The 23348-nt window shown below is 40.8% G+C and overlaps 3 protein-coding genes across 5 annotated transcripts in view; 1 reads left to right on the top strand and 2 right to left on the bottom strand.

Annotated features, from left to right (window-relative positions):
* LOC134800554 (trypsin-6-like) overlaps positions 1–23330 on the bottom strand; it is a 43024-nt gene extending 19694 nt beyond the window's left edge. The window contains exon 1 of one of the 3 annotated variants that reach the window (XM_063773042.1): positions 23091–23330. In XM_063773042.1, coding sequence (XP_063629112.1) covers positions 23091–23196 — 106 coding nt within the window. In that variant the 5' untranslated portion in view covers positions 23197–23330. Of the gene's footprint in view, positions 1–189; positions 551–23090 lie in introns of those variants that run through there. The other 2 variants (XM_063773041.1, XM_063773043.1) reach the window with 2 other exon arrangements.
* Positions 672–5037, top strand: LOC134800573 (kallikrein-6-like). The gene is made up of 5 exons (XM_063773062.1): positions 672–1770; positions 1915–2143; positions 2636–2891; positions 3116–3298; positions 3465–5037. Exons 1-5 carry the CDS (start codon positions 1524–1526, stop codon positions 3630–3632), a joined length of 1083 nt encoding a protein of 360 aa, XP_063629132.1. The 5' UTR covers positions 672–1523; the 3' UTR covers positions 3633–5037.
* On the bottom strand, positions 15534–21108 carry LOC134800501 (uncharacterized). The gene is made up of 2 exons (XM_063772971.1): positions 19852–21108; positions 15534–15870 (listed from the first exon to the last, which is right to left on the bottom strand). The coding sequence occupies exons 1-2, from the start codon at positions 20884–20886 to the stop codon at positions 15652–15654; spliced, it is 1254 nt and encodes a 417-aa protein (XP_063629041.1). The 5' UTR covers positions 20887–21108; the 3' UTR covers positions 15534–15651.
* Positions 23331–23348: the final 18 nt, after the last annotated feature.

Raw genomic sequence — 23348 nt, 5'->3', positions numbered from 1 at the left:
GACATTCGACACCTCGTTTTCTGTGACGGGTGGTCACCCGTGATGGCGTGATGCTTTTTTTAAGAAAACTGAAGTGTTAAATGCCTCATCGTGGACCGTTCGAGTATGAGCCATCCTTAGGGTGACATGACGAATGTTAAACAGTCACGTCACCTGCGACTTCTGAAGTCAAATAGGGCCAAGACTTACCACATTCAATATCCCTATAACTTATAATAACCATTAAACCTACAAAATAATTTAAAAGTCTACGTAACATATTAAACTGTATTTGAGAATCTTGCGAGGTTATAAACATCCTATAAAAATATGACAACAGCAAAAACAACAATCACTAATAACAGTAAAAGCTTTAGCATTTTGAGTAACCGCACTGAAGTAAACTGTAAAACGATGTGGTCACTTTCAACTGTTTAGTGAAAAAATGTTCATAACCAATGAGTGCTTTGTTTAGGAAAGTAAAGCGGAAACAATGGTGCAATGTGTTGGATAAATAATAAACATTGCTTATCGTGCAATAATATCAAACGTAATAAGTTAGTTGAGTTTGTTTTGGGTTTGCATTGGGGCAGACGCTGAAAAACAACAATCTTTGTAACTCTTGCAGCTTTCTATCCTTAGCACTATCATCACGTCGTGACGTTGTAAGTGGGAATATCTTTTATACCTAGCAAGGACATCAGCTATACGCCAGGGTTGTCCTAAGAGTTGTTGTAGGTACCTTATCTACTCTGCTAATAAATAAAAATACCCACGCTCCGCGCTGGGACGGTTCGAGTCCGGGCCGTGGTGTCCTACACTTTGTTTTCAATAATAGGTGATCGGTGATGCTTCCTATAGAAAGCAGTTCTAGCGTGAATCTTCGTTAAGGCGCGCCTGATACATGTGACAGTTGCAGGATATACTCGCAAATGAAGGGTGAAATGAAACCTTAAAGGAGTAGGTATCCTATTTTACCGGTTACGGGGCAATTTATGAAATCCTATAATAGCGGAGCAGGAGATATGACGGAGTCAGAACCATACTGTTAATGTGAAACTGTCCTAATAGTTAGCGACTTCAATAATGATTTACCTATAGCAAATACCTCTAATATAGGTAGATGACGAAAAGAATGGCAATATTCATAGCTGTCCTTAAAATTATATACCTACACTATTTGTAGGTCTCAATTGTATTGTTCGCAAACATAATCTCGACTGCACTTACAGAGATTACAGTGGTTCTTTACTTATGTTTACGAAGTCGTATTTTAGGCTACCAAATCTGGGCTCTATAGACGAAATGTTAGACAATGATGCCTGCACCTGGTATCGTTATCGGCTTCCAAATACATGTCATAGCCAAACAACCATTGTACATAGATCTATTGTTCCTCACGAATTTACAACAATGGATATGTTTAGTTTGTTGTTTTATCTAGTCCAAACGTCATAAATATCAGAGGTTCGCTCAGTCAATAGAGGACCTGCGTAGAATACGTATAGGCTCAGTCAAATATTTATTTTAAAGTTGAGTGTAAAATGATTAAATATCTCGGATTTTTACTTCTTTTAAACAGCATTTTTACTGAAGAAGATTACGATTACAGATATGACTATAGTGATGACGATATCTCAAATGGAGATGATTATGTGTACAATAGAACAGATAAAGCTAGACCTAAAAGAATATATGTTGATGATAACATTAATAACGTAATTGATGACGGCCGTAATTTTGGTAATAACACTGATAACTATATTTTCAAAGAAGGATATCAGGATGAAGGTATGTTTATAAATATGTATGATGACTGTGTTGAGAGATATTAAAGTTGACAATTCAATTTACTTCTTATTGATAATCAAGAAGAGTTGGAAACTAGTCCACGCTTCAGATCATAACTTAATGATAGCACACTTAACATTTCAGTGAACATACTAGATGATACTATACCCAAATACCCCAAGAAGCTACACAAGAGGGACTGTAAATACCCGAGTAGCAGCGAAGAGAGTATCGGCAGCCCGGAGCCAAACAAGAAAGACGATATATCCACATATCCATTCGTGGCGTCTGTGCTCCGCATGGGCTCGCACTACGCTACTGGCGTGTTGGTGGATAAGCGGTGGGTGCTGAGTGCTGCTGGGGTGTTTAACAAGTACGTATCGACATTAGGGACTTTAGGGAGGATTGCTCAGTTTAAAATGTAAAGCAACGATATTTTCAAAAATAAGTGACGAACCGGATTAAACTCACAGGCTAGACAATGCAATAACAAAAGATTATGGAAAATTCCGAACATGTTATAAAAGATTGACTGCCTCGTTAGCCATTTTAAGAGCAATTTATGTCCTTATACCTATTATAGGTACTTAATACCAAAGACGTTTGTGTCAAATAAACATAAATTACTCGTAAGTTCTCAGGTATGTCGCTGCTCAGTTAACACATTCGCGAATATTTGTTTGTTTCCTTTGGTCTATGACACAAGCGTCACTAGGTGTCCGCGAACTTGCTATTCGTAGTGTCAATTTTGATAGTTATGTATTGACCCTTATATATTTGTATATATAAGGGTCAATTCCTGTAGGTTGTAACCTTTAGACATTCTTGTCCATCCCGCACATTGTCACCAAATTAATTCTTTCAGCGTTCGAGAATCGATTAAACTGTACAGAGTACGTCTAGGCTCCGTAAACTGCAAGCGTGGTGGCCTCCTAATGCCGTTGCAGCAGATCGTGATCCACCCGTCGTATATGCCCGGCAAGCCAGAAAGCGACCTGGCCATGCTGCGTCTAGCGCAGCCGGCGGATCTCAGTCCTTCCATCCATCCCATTAGCTTGACAGAGAGGAAAGGGAGGGTGGAAATCAGCAAGTTTTTGACGATGTACTGGCCGCGGCTGATTGTAAGTGTTTTTTATTATTTTGTGTCTTACTATTAGTAAGTTACTAAGACACCTCTTATTCTTAAATTTCTTAATAGGACTTATTCCAGTCTTCTTCTTCTTCTTCCTCGCGTATACGAGCCGGGGTTTGAACCCGCGACCTTCGGATTGAAAGTAGCATGATCTTACCGGGCACAAGCGCTTCTCAAGCTCAAGCTTCAGTATGAGTAATTTTGTTAACACAGGTGGACGGGAAAGCCCTCCCAGCTGACGCGAAAGAACGGCAGCAGCACACCAGCATGCGAGTGTCAACACAGCGGGTGCTGCCGTGGAAGCAGTGCTGGCGGGCTCTGAGCCAGCGCCTGCAAGAGCTTACACAGAACAGCTTCTGTCTGCGGCCTTTGAAGCGGTTCCACACTCTCTGCTTGGTAAGATCGATCATTGAAATGATGCGCTTAATGCCAAGATATTTATGTAGGTACCTATTGAACTTGTATCACGATCCGTACCAAAGTTCCTTTCTTTGATTTGAATTTTTAAGTCTCAGTTAAACAGTTTCCAAACGTCATCAATTTAATTTATTTTCGTCAACAGCCCGACGTTGGTGCACCAGTGCTGTCTTCAGACGGATTATGGGGCATAATTTCTGGGTGGGTGCACGAGCCCTGCAGTTACAAAGACCCCTGCCCTGTCGTGGTTGCGCGCATATCTCCACCATCCATACGATATTGGTTAGAGTCTCAGTTTGAACTTGAAGACTAAGAATTTGAAGGAATCTTCTGGACATTTCTGGCACTAACATATTCCCAGAGACAATCGAAAAGTCGTTTGGACATCATTGGAACGTGATGTAGAGTTTGGATATGGATTGTTCTAATTGCGGCTTGTTGCAATCTGTGCAGCAATTGAACAGAGTTTTGAGACTAACTCATGCTAGAACGGCCCGGGTCTGGGCCGAGGCTTTCGACACTTTGTTTTCTATGACTGGTGAACACGTGATGCTTTCTAATAGGAAACTGAAGTGTCGGCCGCTTCGGCCTGGAGCCGGACCGTTCGCCACGTCCTGTTAAACTGACAAAGTTCGTCCGTTCCGTTTTTTATTAAACATCATGTACATATTTTTAGAAAGTGTAGGTATAGTCAAAACACGAAGACACCGCAAAGCACAAAATAATCAATTCAGTCTCAAATTTACATTCGTGCGGTATACGCGTCAGCCTTTGTGGTGCACAAATCACGCGAGGTGTTTTCGGCCACTTTTTGACCCCCCCTCACCCCTTGGTGATATTTCGTGAGGTTTTTGGCTACCCCCCCTCGCCCACATAACCTCACATGTAATTTTTTATCCTAAAGACTAAAGAGAAAAATACCCTCTCCCCCAACGTGATCTGTCGTGATTTTTTCGTGACCCCACCCCCCCCTATCGAACCTCGCGTGATTTGTACACAAGCCCTAATGGGTTTTCTTGGTTATATTTATAAACGCCCATAGTTTATACTCCAAATACTCATTTCTTATTCCTATTACATATTAAGGTTCTAAAGTAGGTAGTTGTGTGTCAGCTGAGTTATACTCTCAATGCAATCTGCCTAAAGTCTATCTAGAATTAATTACAAAAATGTGTTATTTTAGCAAATTAGATTTAAATGTACCGCACAGCTTGGGTAATGCAGCAAGGCTTAAGCTCCGCACTCTTACGGCTCGGCCACGACATTGCGCGACTGGTGACGGCGGCGGCAGCAACCATAGGTTGGGGCGAGACAGCGATCGGACCTTTCGTTCTCACCTATGGTTGCGGCCGGCGCCGTCGCCGGTCGCGCAGTCGTTTAGTAAAAACTTTTATCTCCTACTATAGTTTATATGGAGAAACGGCCGTCCACAATCTTCTTAAGAAAGCGGAATGCAAGAGGTTTACTATGCAAGGAGCTGTAACCATTGCTACATTAGGTCAGACCGAGATAAGTCTGCAACGATTTTGATAGCACACGCAGTGCAAGTGTTATTTTAAACGTCAAACTTCTATGAAATTACGTTACGACGTATAGGTAGTATACATAAATAACACTGTTATCAAAATCGTTGCAGACTTTTCTTTTAACTACCCAAGCTACGTGGTTTGTTGTTGAATTGTAAAATCTACCGTAACAACGCTACAAAGATATAATAAATAGCTATGTAATAGTTAGTAGTAATAAGTTTCTGTAAATATTTCTGAAATAAAACTTGTTTTATTCTGTGATAATTATTTTATTATGTAATAATAAAAAAGTTGAAATCGGTTCACATGATGATTATCCCTGAAAAACCAACATATTTGGTCGGTCGCTGTACACAATTGCGTCCATTGCCAATTAATTTAGTATACTTCTAGTCAAAAATGATTCGTGTTTACAGCTGAATGAGATACAAAAGCAAAGTACTATCAAAATCGCTGAAGAATTAGCTTGGCCTGACTCTAGAGAGCTATTCGACATTAGGATATATCGTGGTTGGTATAAGCAGCGCTAGAGCGCTACGTGTGCTACGCCGTAGTCCGTAGCGCGTAGCCCGCTACAACATCATCCACAGTGAATGAACATGGGTCAAAATGATATGAAAATAATAAATCATTTATCCATAGGTATATATACATTTTTTTGATAATTTTATACGTTTTCATTTTGAGTTTTAGTCGTGTGTCGATAGATGGCAGTAAATGTACTGTGACTACAAAATTTACTATGACAGGACCCCTCTATATTATCTATTCTCTTTGGTATGACAAAGTGCTGATATTCTATTGTGCAATATAGTAACTAAATAAATGCAACTATCCCGAAAGTACGTCAGAGCCCAGCATTTATGAATAAATATTGATTGTAGATCTATACATCTAACAATGTTTTGCTATGATTACCTAAGTTACACACACAATAGGATGGTTTGATATAAATAAATCACAATTAACTATACCCGCTTGTACAAATTCTCTGCTTTCATGAAGCGATAGTTGTCCAGTGTGGTCTAGTGAAAATTACTAAGAATTATTTAATTAGGACAAAGGAGCAATTAGTTTTAAAAATGGGATTAATTAAATTGTAGGAAAAAGCAGAATTTGAAGCAAGGAAAGGACACACGTACTGGCAATGGATTGCTGCAATCATAGGTAAAGGATTTCAAAAATTACTATCAACTTCTAAGATGATCTCAGTGAAGTGACATAACTCTGATGGACCCACAACGTCCGGTATCCGGTCAAACAGAAAACTGTGTTCACGTCTTTCCTGTACACATACACAAAAGTTAAGGTCTATAAAGGTTAATTTTCTTATTTAACCCTTATCCACGTGAAAAGGTACTCCTTTTAGAGAACTATGATAAAACCATTACCTACATGCCCACAAGCTGTTAACTACTGCCCACAGGAGAGAAAAATGTACAGTTCGCGCGAACACACTAGTTTTCTCTCCTGTACAGTTACCATCAGTTTGTCACTGACATAAACGCCGTCGAGAACGTAATTTACTTTCTATACATCTCGCTCGCACTCGCATATTAGTGCAAACGGGATGTATAGAAAGTAAATTACGTTCTCGACGGCGTTTATGTCAGTGACAAACTGATGGTAACCGTACTGGTGTCACAATAGTTAACAGCTTGTGGGCATGTAGGTAATGATTTTATCATAGTTCTCTAAAAGGAGTACCTTTAAATAAGAAAATTAACCTTTATAGCCCTTAACTCTTGTGTATGTCTACAGGAAACACGTGAACACAGTTTTCTGTTTGCCCCCTTGGCTTACATCTGCGAGTTATTCTGTGGGCTTGTGACCCTCAGACGAATTATGTGCCTATCTCTATAGAAACTGGGAAGTGCCTCACGAATTTGCATCGATATTGTATGAAGACTACTATGTCTAACACTGAGAGTTCCTCAAGTCAAGTCACATTTGTCTTTCTCATGAGTCCCAACATTATATTTATTTGCTCAGTTATTTTTAGCTACCTACTTGACTTATCTCTATGAATGTTTATTTTAATATACTCTTCTTTATATTTGTATTAATTTATTTATCTCTTAGTTCATTTGCTTATCAGTTAAGATAACGTATCTATCTTTTTTTAAATTTAAAACCATAAACATAATTATGTAATATCAAACTTACAATTAAAAGTAACTTAACCTTTGTAAACGCCACAGACGGCAATTGACGTCAACGCAAAATCGTGACAACGACGCTAAAGACGGCATTTGACGTCGATCGTTTTTTGATGAAAATCTACTGAAAAACACCCCACTTTTAGGTTGGCATTATTAATTTATTCACAAAACTAAATTTTACCCCCGTGGCGTCAGTGGCACGGCAAATGGATGCGCCGTTTGGCGTTCAAAAGGTTAAAATTAAAACTACCTACCTACATAACAGGGATGTTACGGAGCTCCGGTTCCGTTTCCGTTAAGGCGGAACTTCCGTTTGGTATTACACATCCGTTTCTGTTCCGGTTCCGTTATGTTTGAAACGGAAGTTATAACGGATGTCAATGCTTCGCGCGGCGGCGGCGTACATCAAAAACAAACAGGTTCATACCAGTCATTCGCTCATCGCCCCGCTTGCCACGTGCTACGCTAATTTGTTGTTTGTTTGTATACTTTGTTTTATTCGTGTTTATTAGAAATAGAAATAGAAATAACGTTTATTATTTTATTAAAATTAAAATCGTATTGACTACTGACTGTGTGTAGTGTGTGTAGTGAATGTTAGTGTGTAAAAAAACGCACAATGAAGCCGAAATCAAGTTCGATTTGGAACTATTTTGATGAAGTTAGTGGGGACACGGCTAAGTGTAATGTAAACTTTGTCTAAAGGTTTAGGTTCTAGAAAGGGGAAAACGACTACATCGTTAAAAAGTCAGGCTCCGATTCTGGTTCCGGTTCCGTTTTCGGTTCCGTTTACGTTTTCGGTTCCGTTTCCGTTTTCGGTTCCGTTAAACTAAATTGAAAACATCTGTTTCCGTTTTCGGTTCCGATAAAACCACATCCGTTACATCCCTGCTACATAACTAAAACTAATACCTAAAAAATAAATAAAACTTCTTTATATCACCCAGTCAATTATGGATTATCCTCTACCCAAAGTTTGTCTGGAAGAGATCGCTCTAAAGCAATAAGACCTGTTAACCTAAGATTTGTGTTACATCTACTTGTAAGATTGTGATTTGTAACTGTTTTATTGAGGTGTGCAATGAAGAGTAGGTAAGTATTGTATTGTAACGTATTTTGGGTTCTGGGCATAATTTAAATCAGGGCTCGGAAACCGTTTTATTTTTCAAACCGGTTTCGTCCATTCACCCGGGAACGAAAAGAATTTCGTTTCCGTTTGCGGTTACCGGTTAAAGAACTGTTCTATTAAGATACTGATTTGTGCCTAATTCGTTCGCCTTCCGTTTTTGTAGAACGAAATTAACCGGTAAAATTTAAAATATCGAAGCGAGATAGTACGAGTAAGTATTGCTATCTCTTTTACGTATGACAACGAGTTTAACCGAGAGTCTCCGAAAGCCAAGAGTAACCGGTGTTATATCGTTCCCTGACAACCATTAAGTTCCGTTCCCTCTTCTTACCGGTTAGGAGAGAGAACGTAATTATTTCGTTCGCGTTTCATAAATTAACCGGTTTTTTTATGAACGAAATAATATAACGGTTTTGGAACGATATTAACAGGTATTTCAATACCGGTTCCGAGCCCTGGTTTAAATCGTTAACACCTATCGAAAAGTAAACGAATGTAGGACAAATGCGATATTGAAATGACAAATGCGAACGAATTGCCGCATGGTTATTTCTATAAATTATTTACTTTTCTATTTGTGTTTGTTTGGTTGTCACCTTGGCTTCGTCCTACGGCTACGTTACAACAATGATAGAAATTGTGTGTTCTTGTATCTAATGTTAAATAAAAATAAAATAAATATTATCACATTACTTGCGTAGAGATCACAAGTATGACGTTGAGTAAATATTTTATTTTACCAACGACAGTATCGGCGACAATTCTGTACTTTCTGTTAACGTTTTATCTAATTTAATATTTGCGAATGTCCATCACAATAGGGATGTTAATACTGCAAAATAAATATATTCCGTCGATTGATAGAAAGAAATGAGTTACCTTTTAAAATTTTAGTTTCATTACAACACGAATTAACTTCTATTGGGGATGTAAAAATTTAGAACTGCATAAAATGTACATACATTGAACAGGCGGCCTAGCCAAGGTGACAATCGCTTGCGCTTCGCCATCGAATCGCTTTGTGTCTCTCTATTGCTCTTCCATATTACAGTGATTATGTGTGACAGTGACAGTTGCGTTTCGTTCGCTACGGAGCGATAGCGATTGGCATGGGCCAGTCCCCAAAACGATTATGACCGTTAAATGCGTCGTCGGTATCGCGCGCTAGGTCATGAGAAAATGGGTGGGGCTTTTACAGTCGCCATTAGATATGTATATCGGAGCGGCCAAGGTGCTAACAAATATCTGAACACGCCCGTATTGTCAAGGCGCTACAGTGCGTGTTCAGATATTTTTGAGCACCTCGCCTGCTCCGATGTATTTAATGGCGACTGTACCATCGTCCGCCCTTATTTATTTATTCGTATGGCATTTACAGAGTCGCTAATTATCAATTACAAAATTTACAATACGATATCTAAATTCTTCACCCATTGGGCAGCGTGTGCATTAGGCGAATAGTCCGCCCTTGTTAACTGGTAATTACACCTTATAGCAAAGACACTAATAGGTGGCTGAGAATAAAATGGACTGCTCGCCGTACTAATCTCTCCATCCTAAAAGAGTTAAATGTCAAGCAAAGACTTTCGTCGATTGTGCAAGTGAGAATACTGAAAATGTTTGGACATATCATCCGCAACGAAAAGTAGATGGAGCGGTTGGTAGTGCAGGGTAGAGTGGAAGGTCAACGTTCTCGCAGCCGATCTCCAACAAGGTGGACGGATCTCATAAAGTCCACGACGAAATGTTCCCTGACTGAGTGTGCTCGGAGTGCCACAAACAGAGAGAGGTGGAGGAGTATCGCAACAGCCGCAATAAACATAGGAAAGGACAACCCATAACCACGACCACTCTGACAAGAGTGTACGACTAAGGAGGAGGAGCAAAGACACAAATGCCACCAAAGGGTGTTTCTGTTAGTAGGTAACTAACTATGTTGGTTTGATGGGTGTGGAGTGGATATAGTACCTATACAATACGAATACGTCAGTGTTTCTTCACGTGTGAGGAAACGTAATTGGGCCTCTGCCTTTAAGCGCATTTAGTCCACACTTGAATCAAAAATGACTTGAGATTCTGTACTTACAGTAAAAGTTAAGACTTACTTATATCCCTAACTTGTTGAGCATAGGTACTGCAATTAATAGGTAACGATCTTGTAGGTAATCTACCCCATCGATGGGGTAGATTGGCACGAAATAAGAATACAATCCTACAGGAAAAATCATATAGATGTGCGAAATAATATTGTGGATGTCGCATTTAGCAACCCTGTAACTAGAAAGGCTTTATATTTATAATACGAAACACGTGGAAACCACAACATTATGTAAGGTGTGAAACAGCAAACACATAGTAATAAGCCGACATCGTAAATTTTATTGCATTTTTGATGCAGCGGAGTGGTGTTAACGGAATTGGTATAGATAATTCCAACTGAAATAGTAAATTAAGGTTAATATTAACGTAATTAACGCTAATTATGTAATAAATCATTAGGATTGGAATTGTTTATACCAATTCCGTTAACACCACTCCACTGCACCGAAAATGCTATAAAATTTACGATGTCTGGTAATAAGTGTAGTTAGTATTTATAAAAGAGTTTGTACTGGCTAATTGACTGACTATTAACTAACGAACAAAAATAAACCGCTGTATTAATAGTTGAACATAGTGTTACGTGAAAAAATAACACAAATTAAGTGGAAAATGGAATTCAAAATGATGCCCCAACCTGAAGAGAGGAAGGGACACACATATATGCAATGGATTGTAGCAATCATCGGTAAGAAAATCTAATAAGACACTAACTACATTTTATGTACTTAACATTTGAGCAGAGTAATCGAAGAGATAAATCAATGTTTTGGCAGTGAATAAACAATAGGTATGTATACCTATATAATGTAATTAATGTATATATGTACCTACAATATACAATAAGGATTAAGGATCACTGTCATCTCACATGATTGAAATTATAATAGCGCCTTTTGAAAAACTATCCAAAAACCATCGCCGGTGTATCAAAAATCCTTTACAAGAAAACAGAAACGAAATCAGACGATTAGTTTTGGATATATTCCTCATATGTATAAGCCTCCTCCTCACAAACAAAGCATCCACTCATCCTACTTCCTACCTCACTATACCGGCGTATCATCCGGGATAGGATAATGTAATTTTTTTAAGGATCCCAAGTACCAGACGATCATAAATAACCAAGAGTATGTTTCAGCAAACTCCTCGCTTTTAACCTACGGCTTGCAAGCTGGCTGGATCTCGCCCATGACAAAAGTGCTGCAGTCTAATGCCTCACCTGCGGGTCCGCTATCTGACTATACTATGGGTATAGTGGCCAGCCTCATGCCAATTAGTGCCCTGATAGGGATACCGATGTACGCCTACATAGCTGACAAGTATGGTAGGAAAACGGGGATAATGTGTATTACAGTTCCACACGCGGTGAGTTCTTTTAAAACGCAACACCTTAGAATAAATCAGAACATGTTCAATTGTTCGCATATATCCACGCCTGATAATTGCCAGGAAATAAATAAATAAATATTATAGGACATTCTTACACAGTTTGACAAGAACCTCAAGAAGGCTTGTTAGGGTATAAACTGAAATAAATGTCATATACTAAGAAAAAGTGACCAAGGCCTCCAGTGCCCCAGGCTGGAATCGAACCAGCGTCCTCTGCTATCGCGGCAGGTGCCTGAACCACTCGGCCACCGGGCCACAGCGACATTAGTCAAATTTTCCAAGTATATGCACTTCCTACTGAAGGCTTGTGGCGCCCCCTGGCCATCTCTAAGGTAGAACAGTATGGTTCGAACCTTCTATCTGGATCATTCTCATGATGATACCGAGCTAGCGAGAGAGATGGCGCTGCCAATCAATACTATGAGGCACCTGCCGCGATAGCAGAGGACGCTGGTTCGGTACCAGCCTGGGGCACTGGAGGCCTTGGTCACTTTTTCTTAGTATATGACATTTATTTCAGTTTATAATTTATATAGTAGTGTTTCTACTTGATAAAAACAAATTAAAATATTTTCTGAAAAATAATTTAATTTGTTCAAATACTTCATAGTATTGATTGGCAGCGCCATCTCTCTCGCTAGCTCGGTATCATCATGAGAATGATCCAGATAGAAGGTTCGAACCATACTGTTCTACCTTAGAGATGGCCAGGGGGCGCCACAAGCCTTCAGTAGGAAGTGCATATACTTGGAAAATTTGACTAATGTCGCTGTGGCCCGGTGGCCGAGTGGTTCAGGCACCTGCCGCGATAGCAGAGGACGCTGGTTCGATTCCAGCCTGGGGCACTGGAGGCCTTGGTCACTTTTTCTTAGTATATGACATTTATTTCAGTTTATAATTTATATAGTAGTGTTTCTACTTGATAAAAACAAATTAAAATATTTTCTGAAAAATAATTTAATTTGTTCAAATACTTCATAGTATTGATTGGCAGCGCCATCTCTCTCGCTAGCTCGGTATCATCATGAGAATGATCCAGATAGAAGGTTCGAACCATACTGTTCTACCTTAGAGATGGCCAGGGGGCGCCACAAGCCTTCAGTAGGAAGTGCATATACTTGGAAAATTTGACTAATGTCGCTGTGGCCCGGTGGCCGAGTGGTTCAGGCACCTGCCGCGATAGCAGAGGACGCTGGTTCGATTCCAGCCTGGGGCACTGGAGGCCTTGGTCACTTTTTCTTAGTATATGACATTTATTTCAGTTTATAATTTATATAGTAGTGTTTCTACTTGATAAAAACAAATTAAAATATTTTCTGAAAAATAATTTAATTTGTTCAAATACTTCATAGGCTTGTTAGGGTGTTTCATTTTTCCGAATTTTCGATTTTCATCTGACTTTGCTCGAATTCTTGTTCTAACTGATAAAAAAATATTATACGTTAAAAAAAATTAAAATCGGACAACATTTAGAGGTTGCACAACATCAACAAAGATTTTTCAAATAACCAACGACTCTACATCGGAGGGTAGAAAATGGTTTAAGCGGCTACCATCAAAGCGGAGAGTAGCGTGATACTGAACCTTCTACATATAAATAAATTTTAAAATTATACCTTGATTGACTGTAACTTTTCAAAAGCAAATGAGATGAGAAGACAGTGAAATGAACCAACTTCCAAAGTCCATACACCCTTCAACCCCACGTAGTACTTTGTACTTAGTTACTAAAATTTCATTTTCAGATATCCTGGTTGCTCAAACTATGCTGTCCAACCCATATCACTCTTATCATAGCAAGGGTATGCAGCGGTATAGCGGCTGGAGGTTGCTTCAACGTCATCCCCATGTACACCAAAGAAATTAGCCAGGACAACATAAGAGGCCTATTAGGCTCTCTCTTGATATACTTCCATAACCTGGGGATATTCCTCATGTACGTCTTGGGAGCGTATTTAGACTACTATACTGTTTTATACATAGTGGTTGGAGGTCCGTTTCTATCCTGTTTCCTGATAATGATGTGCCCTGAATCTCCTGGGTTCCTGGTGAAGATCGGGAAGTTTGACGTAAGTTATCATTTGGTTTTTTGGTTGGTGGACGGCTTTTACAGTTTTTAGCTGATTATGATGTTTTCAAAAGTTAGATTTTATTTATACATTTTATTTTATATATTTATAGGAAGCAGTGAAGGTGATATCCAGCCTAAGAGGCCTCAACCTTAACGACAGTTCCGTCCAGAAGGAATTGGACTTAATGCGGAAAGAAGACGAATATTACAAGACATTACCGTCTATGTCTATGATGTTCATTAGTAAGTTACTTTACTCGTTAATATTTATAGTTTTAAGGGAAGGCCTAAGTTGCCAGCGTCCAGCGGAGAGTTTGGCGGGGTGTGCAGCGTAGCGTCAACGCCCCGTTAGAGTTCACTTAGCATAATTCTAACCCCAGGGTTACGGAATGCACGGTTGTGTCCTTCATACATTTGTTGTGTTGTAATATCAATGTAATGGCTGGCTTCTTGGTTGCTATGATTTGGCATAAATAAAATTAAATGTTTCAGTGAAGAACCGTGCCTGGCGCAAGGGCTACATCATCGCGACGCTCATGGTATCAGCGCAGGCGTTCTGCGGCAACTTCGCAGTGGTGACGTACGGATCCACAATCCTCGAAGCCGCGGGGGTGACATTGGACGCTGAGCTGCTTTCCATCAGTTTCCCTACCATCATGATGGTCGGGTCCACTGCGTCTATCATAGTTATGGAGAGAATTGGCAGACGGGTAGAGTATTTTCTCAGAATCTCTTTTATCTTCATTAAGCTCTCCGATCAGAGTTCGTTATGGTCTAAGATTCACAGTTTTAATTCGATGTAGATGCTTATAACAGACTCAAAATTTCGAAGAAGGTTCCCGATTTCTCCAAAACGGTTGAACCGAGTAGAAAATTTCGTCTTTTGTTTGAATATTGCATAGTTGTTCTCGTTATTATCAAGGGTATGATGATGGGATCCTGATCCTGCAAATAGAGGCAACTCTTCAAATACTGATAATGATGGGTATTATTAGGCACTCCTATAGTAATTTCTTTATTTCTAGTACACTTGCTCTAGGAAGGAATTTGGTAAACAGGAACTGCTGGTGAAGAGCATTAAATGGCATTTCAACTGTTTTGCATAGTCAGTTTTTTTGGGTTATTAACCAATTTTTATGATCTCCAGGTGATTCTCGGCTCCTCGTTCACCGTGACCGTATGCTCACAAGTCTGCCTGGCGACGGTATTGCTGCTACAGCACTTTGGCTTCAGCTTGCCGGCGTGGGTGACGCTGCTGGCTATCATTGCTGCGATGTTCGTGTACGCATTCGGCGTTTTACCCGTTCCATATATCTTTATGACGGAGATATTTAATATTCAGGTTAGTTGTGCATTCCTCTTACAGCTGGGCAAAAAAGAGTAGAAATTAAAAAGTAGCATTACTGTAGTGTCGTCCCATTTTCTTATATAAATTGGTTTGAAAGGGACGACACTACAGTGTTGCCACTTTTTAATTTCTACTCTTTTTTGCCAAGCTGTACCTTCTATCACCTATTGTTGAGTATTAAGTAGTGTCCGTCCGAAACATGTTTATTGCCGAAACCGAATCTTTTGTAAACTTGTTAAAATGGTTGAAAAAATGTCACAAAACCGCTTTTATAGGTACACATATTAAGACTGCGTCGACCGGGGGAATTGTGTTTTCTAATAAACCATTTAATTTCTGTGTTCAGGATTGTAGAAGGACCAGGCAGAATAAAAAATTGTTTAAAAATAGAAATGTACTGTATTCTGCCACACAAGTACATATAAAAAAAATAGAAAAATCAGTTGCTTGTTACATGTTCAAAAATTGCAATGTCACAGCGTTAGCTAGATCGAAAATTAAGACAGAGGTCGCCTCCGTCTCGCCGCAGTCCCCGCTGAAGCCTTGCGTTTCGTTCCAACATGCCCGCCCACGTTGAAAGGTTGGTCTTTCAACCATAGATTTACTTTTCGACTGGTAGTGGACATATTTTGCTGAACGCACGACGGATGATCCCAGACGACGTCCGGATGTCGGCCACACGATTGATGCCATCAGATCCAGGGATGACGCTAACGATTCTGCCGAGCTTCCATTTCATTGGAGGGAGGTTGTCTTCTTTGACGACGACCATGGTATCGGTTGCAAGTTGACCCTTGGCTTGCCTCCATTTGGTTCGCTCCTGAAGTTCAGAAACATATTCTTTATACCAGCGAACCCAGTAGTGTTGCCTCAATTGTTCGATCCTCTGGTACCGTGTAAGTCTCAAAGGAGGAATCTCTGTCAGACAGGGAGTCGGAAGAGCTGTGAGTGGCCGTCCGATTAAAAAATGGCCTGGAGTAAGTGGTAGCAGATCAGAAGGATCGCTGGTTAAAGGAGTAAGCGGCCTTGAATTTAAAATGGCCTCTATTTGACACAGTGCGCAATAAATTTCTTCAAAGGTTAGATGACAGTTACCTAAGACTCTAATTAAGTGGTGTTTAGTGGATTTCACCCCGGCTTCCCACAAACCCCCAAAGTGTGGTGAATATGGTGGAACAAAGTGAAACCTAATGCCATCATTGGCTGCAGACTCAGATAACGTCCTTGCATGACTGGTAAGGAATCTCTTTAATTCATTGTATGCCCCGACAAACTGGGTTCCATTGTCGGAGTATATATCAGAAGGTAAGCCGCGGCGACTAACGAATCGCTTCAACGATGCCATGTAACCTTCTGCAGACAAGTCACTACATAGCTCAAGGTGTACACACTTCGTTTTAAAACACACAAAGATCACGATGTATACCTTTATGGTTTGACTACCACGACCCTTTCGAGACGCAGCCAGTATAGGACCGGCATAATCTACGCCAACAACCTCGAATGGAAAGCCTGGCGTTACTCGCGGTGAGGGTAAGTTGCCCATAAGTGGCGCTATAGTTGCGCCGCGCATACGAGTGCACAAGACGCATTTGTAATACGTTGACCTAGCTTGTGTACGACCACCGATTGGCCAATAGGTAGACTTTACATATGCTAGCATGGCTTGAGGTCCCGCGTGTAACAAAATGAGGTGAACGGAATTGAAATATGTCACCGTTATAAAATGCCCTTTCGGCAAGATAGCTGGATGCTTTTTATCAAAGTTAAAAGGCCCGTTTCTAAGTCGTCCGCCTACACGCATAAGTCCTTCAGAATCCACGAAAGGATTCAGTTTTGTAAGCGGGTCTTTGGCTTTGAGTAAGGTTTTATTTTTAACATCATCATATGAGTGAAATGATTCTATCTGCGATAATTTTACTAAAATATTCGTAGCCGCATGAAGTTCTTTAGTGTTAAGAAATCCCGAATTTCTGACACTACCCGGTCGTGCGTTATTGATAAACCGTAGAACGTAAGCGGTGACTCGTTTGAGTTTAGTAAACTTGGAAAACTTCGTAAGATTCAATTCTGATAGAGGGGATATTGTAGCGTCGGTCGCTACATTAGCAGTGATTATCTCAGCCTTAACTTCATCACTATCCCTGCTCGCGTGGTGATTTTTGGGCCAGTCATCTTCGTCATTACGTAGGAATGCTGGACCATTCCACCAAATATCAGCCGCAGCAATTGAACCCGCATCAATTCCGCGTGAGACCAGATCCGCTGGATTCTCCTTAGTAGGTACGTGTCGCCAAGGCCAACTGCCAGTGATTTCGAGTATATCAGCTACGCGATTTCGTACGAACACCTTGAGTTGGTTTGGTAGCATTCTAAGCCATCCTAACACGATCATGGAATCGGTCCAAAATGTACAACTGTCTGCTTTCATGCGAAGTGATGATATTCCTTTTTGGTAAAGCTGTGCTCCGATCAAAGCTCCGCATAATTCCATTCGGGGAATAGTTACCGGCCGAAGTGGAGCTACCCTACTTTTTGCCATGAGTAACCGAGTAACTACTCCTGTGTTAGTGATAGTACGTACGTACAAGCAAGCTCCGTACGCAGATTGAGACGCATCCGTAAAAATGTGGAATTCCACTCGCGACGCGTGGATTCCTACGACACTACGCGGAATGCATAAATGGTTTAATTCCGGTAAAGACATTGTTATGCTATGCCACTTTTGAGAAATCTCTTGAGGCACTTCATCATCCCAAGAAACTCGTGAAAGCCATAGAAGCTGAAGCAAGATTTTACCCTGAATGACAACCGGCGATAAAAGACCTAAAGGGTCGAATATTTTTGCTATCGTGGAGAGGATAACCCGCTTGGTTAATTTTTCAGGGTTTTTTCCTAAGTCGATAGTAAAATACAAGAGATCGGCTCCACTTTTCCAACCTAGCCCTAGGGTCTTGCTTTCGTCCAAGTTGCCTAGATTTAGATTTCTAGAATCGTCACTATGTTCATTTATGAGCCTAGGTTCATTTGAACGCCACTTGCGTAAATTCATACCAGCACTTTTAAGTACTGCACTGACCTGAGTTATAATGCTGGTGGCTTCTTGCTCCGTATCTGCCCCGGACAAAAAGTCATCCATGTAAAAGTCATGGGCAATGATTTCAGTAAGTCGAGGGTCCGAGCAGTCCATTGATAACTGTTTAAGGCACCTAACAGCTAAGAACGGAGCGCTGGCCGTACCGTAAGTGACCGTATTTAATTTGTATATGCACAGAGGTTCAGATGGATCATTGCGCCAAATGATTTGTTGCAAATACCTATCGTCAGGGTGCACGACTATCCTCCTATACATTTTTTCCACGTCAGCCGTGTACACAAAACGGTATTGCCTAAACCGTAACAAGATAGCTATGAGATCGTCCTGAATAGTAGGTCCTACGTACTGAATGTCGTTCAGCGTGACTCCGGTAGACGTGCGCGCACTAGCATTGAACACGACCCGGAGCTTTGTCGTGAGACTAGACAGCCGTAACACGCCGTGAAAAGGCAAGAAGTTTCCTACTATCTCATTGGAAGTAACCTTGGACATGTCTCCCAAAGTCTCGTATTCGTTCATAAAATCTTTGTACATAGACTTCAATTGTGGCTGCCGTTCTAGTCTGCGCTCTAACGACAGGAAACATTGTTTTGCCCGCTCGTAAGAATCGCCCAACGAAGATACAGGCTGCTTTAAAGGGTACCTAACCATAAACCTACCGTCCGGTAACCTAGAGGTATTTTTAACAAAGTGTTCCTCGCAAGCCCGTTCATCGTTGGTATAATACGCCGTCGCGGGTTTTATTGTTGCTTCGTCTAACTTCCAAAAACGCGTCAATTCATCATCTTGATTATTAATTTGAACGAAATTGCAACAAATGCTTTTAGAGTTAAGGTTATGCGCATTACGACCAGACACTACCCAACCTAGCTTGGTCTCATAAACTATGGGCTTGTTTCGTCCCAATTTAATTTTATTGCTACCTAATAATTCCATAAAGACCTCGGCACCAAGAAGAATATCGATAGGTGCCGGCGAGTGGAACTGAGGATCAGCCAAGACTAAATGTTCAGGTATGCCTAGCATTGATACATTTACCTTTTGTAAAGGTAAGTCGCATGTAGCTTGTGGAACTACGTAAAATGACCATTTCATGCTGAAACTTTTGTCAAACAACGATGAAAACCTTGCGTCACATAATTTATGTACGTTTGACTTAATATTTTGAATGCCAATTAAAGACGCATTTACCTCCCTAATAGGTAACTTAAGTTTTTTGCAAAAGTCAGCTCTAATAAAATTAGGTGATGATCCATTGTCCAAAAATGCGCGTGCCATATGTGGTTTACCGTCTCGATCATATACTTCTACTAGCGCAGTAGACAGTATGACTTGACCCTGTAAAGCAGGATGGGCCGGCAACAAGACGTCCAGGTTAGCACTGCAGCCAGGTTCAGATGCGGACTCGTCGTGCTCGCTTGGACTGCTGGGAGTCACTTGTATCGCCGGCATTGCTACTGGAGCCTTCGACGGCAACCTATCCACATGTATAAGCGAGCTATGACGTAATGAACACGACTTGCACGGACCACGCCTACAATACTTCGCTATGTGCCCGGGTTTTAAGCAATTCAAACATACTTTCATCCCTTGAACCTTATCAGCACGTTCTTTATTAGATAACGCGAGAAAGTCGGGGCACTCAAATAACCAATGACCACGCTTACATGACGGACATTCATATGTAAAAAGTGGGCTACTCACAGTATCGGTTTCACGTTCATCTAGTCCTACGAAACATTTTTCCTTTACCCGTCGCACGGCGGAGCGCGCGTGCGCCGCAGGGACAGCGCCGGCGCCGGCGGCGAGCGGCCAGGACGCGCGACGTCCGAGGTCCTCCATCGCCATGGTTTCCAATAGATCCGCACGATCGCTGAGGAAATGTATGATAGCATCGAAAGTAATTGTTTCGCAACTAGGCACAAACTCCTCCCACTCACGTCTAGTAACATTGTCAAGTTTTTGACATATTATATACACTAATAATGTATCCCAATGGGTGGTTGGTTCATCAAGGGTCGCTAACGCACGTATATTTTCGCATATCGTGTCTATAAGATGCCGAATAGCTGTCGATGACTCCTTGGTAATTGGGTTTATATTAAATATGGCCCTAATATGATTATTTACTAATAACCGCTTATTATTGTATCTGTCGCATAATAATTGCCAAGCTATTTTATAGTTACTACTAGACAATGCTAATGATTGTACAATTACTGCGGCACTGCCTTCTAATGAAGCCCGCAAATAATGAAACTTGTTTACATCATCGATGGAGTCGTCATTATTAATCAAACTATCAAATGTGTCGCGAAACTCAAGCCATGTATCATACGAGCCTCCAAATTTGGGTAAAGAAATGGTAGGTAACTTACATTTTACATGTGGATGACGCCGTGTATTATTATCGGAACCCCCATCGCTAGGCGCGACCTTGGTATGCATGGTTACCAATTCCTTAGCCGCCGCGACTGACGAGTAGTACAAATCCTCGAAGTCAGACCTCTCGTCTAATTGGGCCTCGTCATCCTCAACCATATACTCCAACTTGGTTTGAATCTCGTCATACGTGTTGTAAACACATTCTAATTTAGCGATCCGAAGTTGCAGTTCCGTCACCTGAGCCGCACACAATGCTTTTTCGGCTAACTCGCGTATATAACCTGAAAATTTAGTTAATCGCGACTTAATATGACCCCTCTTCTTAACTAACTCTTTAATCAAGGCTTCATTCATTTTAAATTGCACTTAGTATTTACCTTCTTAGCACTTTCAACACTCTGTTCCACTAACAACACCAGCACCACGAGAGAACGTAAACTAAAACACTTTCTTACGAATTTAATGTTAATTACTCCGATGTTGTTTACTATAAGCAAGCCGGCTAAGTTATGGCGATAAGTACCTATGTCGGCCGGGCGTACCGTTAGATATGGCAAAAAAACGTTCATCAGCGCTCGACCGATGCACTTATTATGCAATTATGTAATTGAGATATATTTGAGTTTTAAAGTATGATTTATTTGTATCGTAGTTTTTAAAATAGGTTACGGTTATTATTTAAAGGCCTAATAAAGGGTTTTAAATATAAGTTTCTTTCTAAATTGTGTCAAATAGAGGAATATTATTGAAAAATAGCTATTAATGCTTCTTACGTAAATGATTGCAAGATATTAAGGAACGGACTCACTTTTAGCTCCTCTTAACCTGTTCACTCCTTATTGACGTCGTCGGATTGTAGTATTCCGGAATAACGGTAGAACAGTTGATAAATTCGTAGCTGATGGATGAAGATATAGCCGCCTCGGGATGTTTCAAGCTGCACTCCTCACTGGAAAGCCGGTATGTTGGATGCGCAGGAAATATTCCACACGTTGCGTTTCTTCTTTGTCTCAGCCGTAATGGCGGTCCTTAGTCCTTAATATCTCGTAGCTCGCTGATTCAAATAATTATCTGGCATCGAAGACCATGTTCAGGATTGTAGAAGGACCAGGCAGAATAAAAAATTGTTTAAAAATAGAAATGTACTGTATTCTGCCACACAAGTACATATAAAAAAAATAGAAAAATCAGTTGCTTGTTACATGTTCAAAAATTGCAATGTCACAGCGTTAGCTAGATCGAAAATTAAGACAGAGGTCGCCTCCGTCTCGCCGCAGTCCCCGCTGAAGCCTTGCGTTTCGTTCCAACATGTGCGTGTGAGCCGTGTGCTCCGTTAGTGGCATGTTTCAGCCCGTATGTGGCATGTTTCAGCCCGTATGTGGCATTGTTTCAGCCCGTATGTGTTCCACAGTAGTTGACGTCACTTCGAGTCAGTCGTACTGCTTCACCGAGTGAGGTAGAGTTAGAACAGCTCTTCCCTCAAGTCACTGCTTTACTGCGTAGAAACGGACTCCCCGTCCCCGTTAAGAAATCCCGAATTTCTGACACTACCCGGTCGTGCGTTATTGATAAACCGTAGAACGTAAGCGGTGACTCGTTTGAGTTTAGTAAACTTGGAAAACTTCGTAAGATTCAATTCTGATAGAGGGGATATTGTAGCGTCGGTCGCTACATTAGCAGTGATTATCTCAGCCTTAACTTCATCACTATCCCTGCTCGCGTGGTGATTTTTGGGCCAGTCATCTTCGTCATTACGTAGGAATGCTGGACCATTCCACCAAATATCAGCCGCAGCAATTGAACCCGCATCAATTCCGCGTGAGACCAGATCCGCTGGATTATCCTTAGTAGGTACGTGTCGCCAAGGCCAACTGCCAGTGATTTCGAGTATATCAGCTACGCGATTTCGTACGAACACCTTGAGTTGGTTTGGTAGCATTCTAAGCCATCCTGAACATTCTGTATACATAAATAAGTACGTATATTAATATTGTTGACCTACTTGTTCCCCAACTTATGGTCTTTGTCACATAGTTTAGTTTCATAGTACGAATTCCCATTTCGTAAGTTTCGGCCCGGCCGAAAGGTTCGGCCGTTTTTTGGCCCAAACCGAAACATGATTTTTTGGACGAAACCGAATCTTAACAAGCTTAAGTTATTCTACTTATTTTTGGACTGTTTACATTCAAGAATGACCGTCAACATTCTGATTTTGATGCAGAGTTGCAAACATCGTTTTAAATAGCTGTTCATGCCCTCTCATACACCCTACCTCTCAGATAGGTTCAAGATCCTGGACAATGATATCGGCCATCAACTTCGGTTTAATACCTTCTTACGATATACGATACGATCATACTATAAATCGTTTATAGTGTAAGTATTATAAAGTGCGACTAAAAGTAAAGTTACTGTTATGAAAATCGTTGCCAGGAAATGCGTTTATTACTTACTTACCTACCTTGTGTACCTACCGGTGCACGGATCACGACCACATTCGGTTTTGCCTCGAAGCTACCAATAGGAAAGAATGGCATAAAATTAAAACAACAACTTACATTCGCAGATCAGGGGCAAGCTCATAAGTATGATCACGGCCCAATCCTGGGTCATGAATTTTATCCAGCTGGCTGCTTTTGCCCCTCTCTCGAACGCCTGTGGCATGTACACTACATTCTACATCTTCGCTGCTGTCAACCTCTTCGGTGCTGCTTTAGTCCTGGTATCGGTGCCAGAAACGAGAGGAAAGAGTGGAGAGGAAATAGAACAAATATTAAATAAATAGTTTGTTATTTTGTACAGAATGGATGATGTAA

Source organism: Cydia splendana, chromosome 20 (genome assembly GCF_910591565.1).
Source record: "Cydia splendana chromosome 20, ilCydSple1.2, whole genome shotgun sequence".
NCBI lineage: Eukaryota > Metazoa > Arthropoda > Insecta > Lepidoptera > Tortricidae > Cydia > Cydia splendana.
This window is presented reverse-complemented; position numbering and strand designations above follow the sequence as displayed.

Coding starts and splice junctions, on each gene's coding strand:
- LOC134800573 (XM_063773062.1), top strand. CDS start 1,524: ATGATTAAATATCTCGGATTTTTACTTCTTTTAAACAGCATTTTTACT. Junction 1,771..1,914: donor AGAAGGATATCAGGATGAAG/GTATGTTTATAA, acceptor TTAACATTTCAG/TGAACATACTAGATGATACT. Junction 3,299..3,464: donor GGTTCCACACTCTCTGCTTG/GTAAGATCGATC, acceptor TTTCGTCAACAG/CCCGACGTTGGTGCACCAGT.
- LOC134800501 (XM_063772971.1), bottom strand. CDS start 20,886: ATGAATGAAGCCTTGATTAAAGAGTTAGTTAAGAAGAGGGGTCATATT. Junction 15,871..19,851: donor ATGAACGTGAAACCGATACT/GTGAGTAGCCCA, acceptor TCTGAACTTCAG/GAGCGAACCAAATGGAGGCA.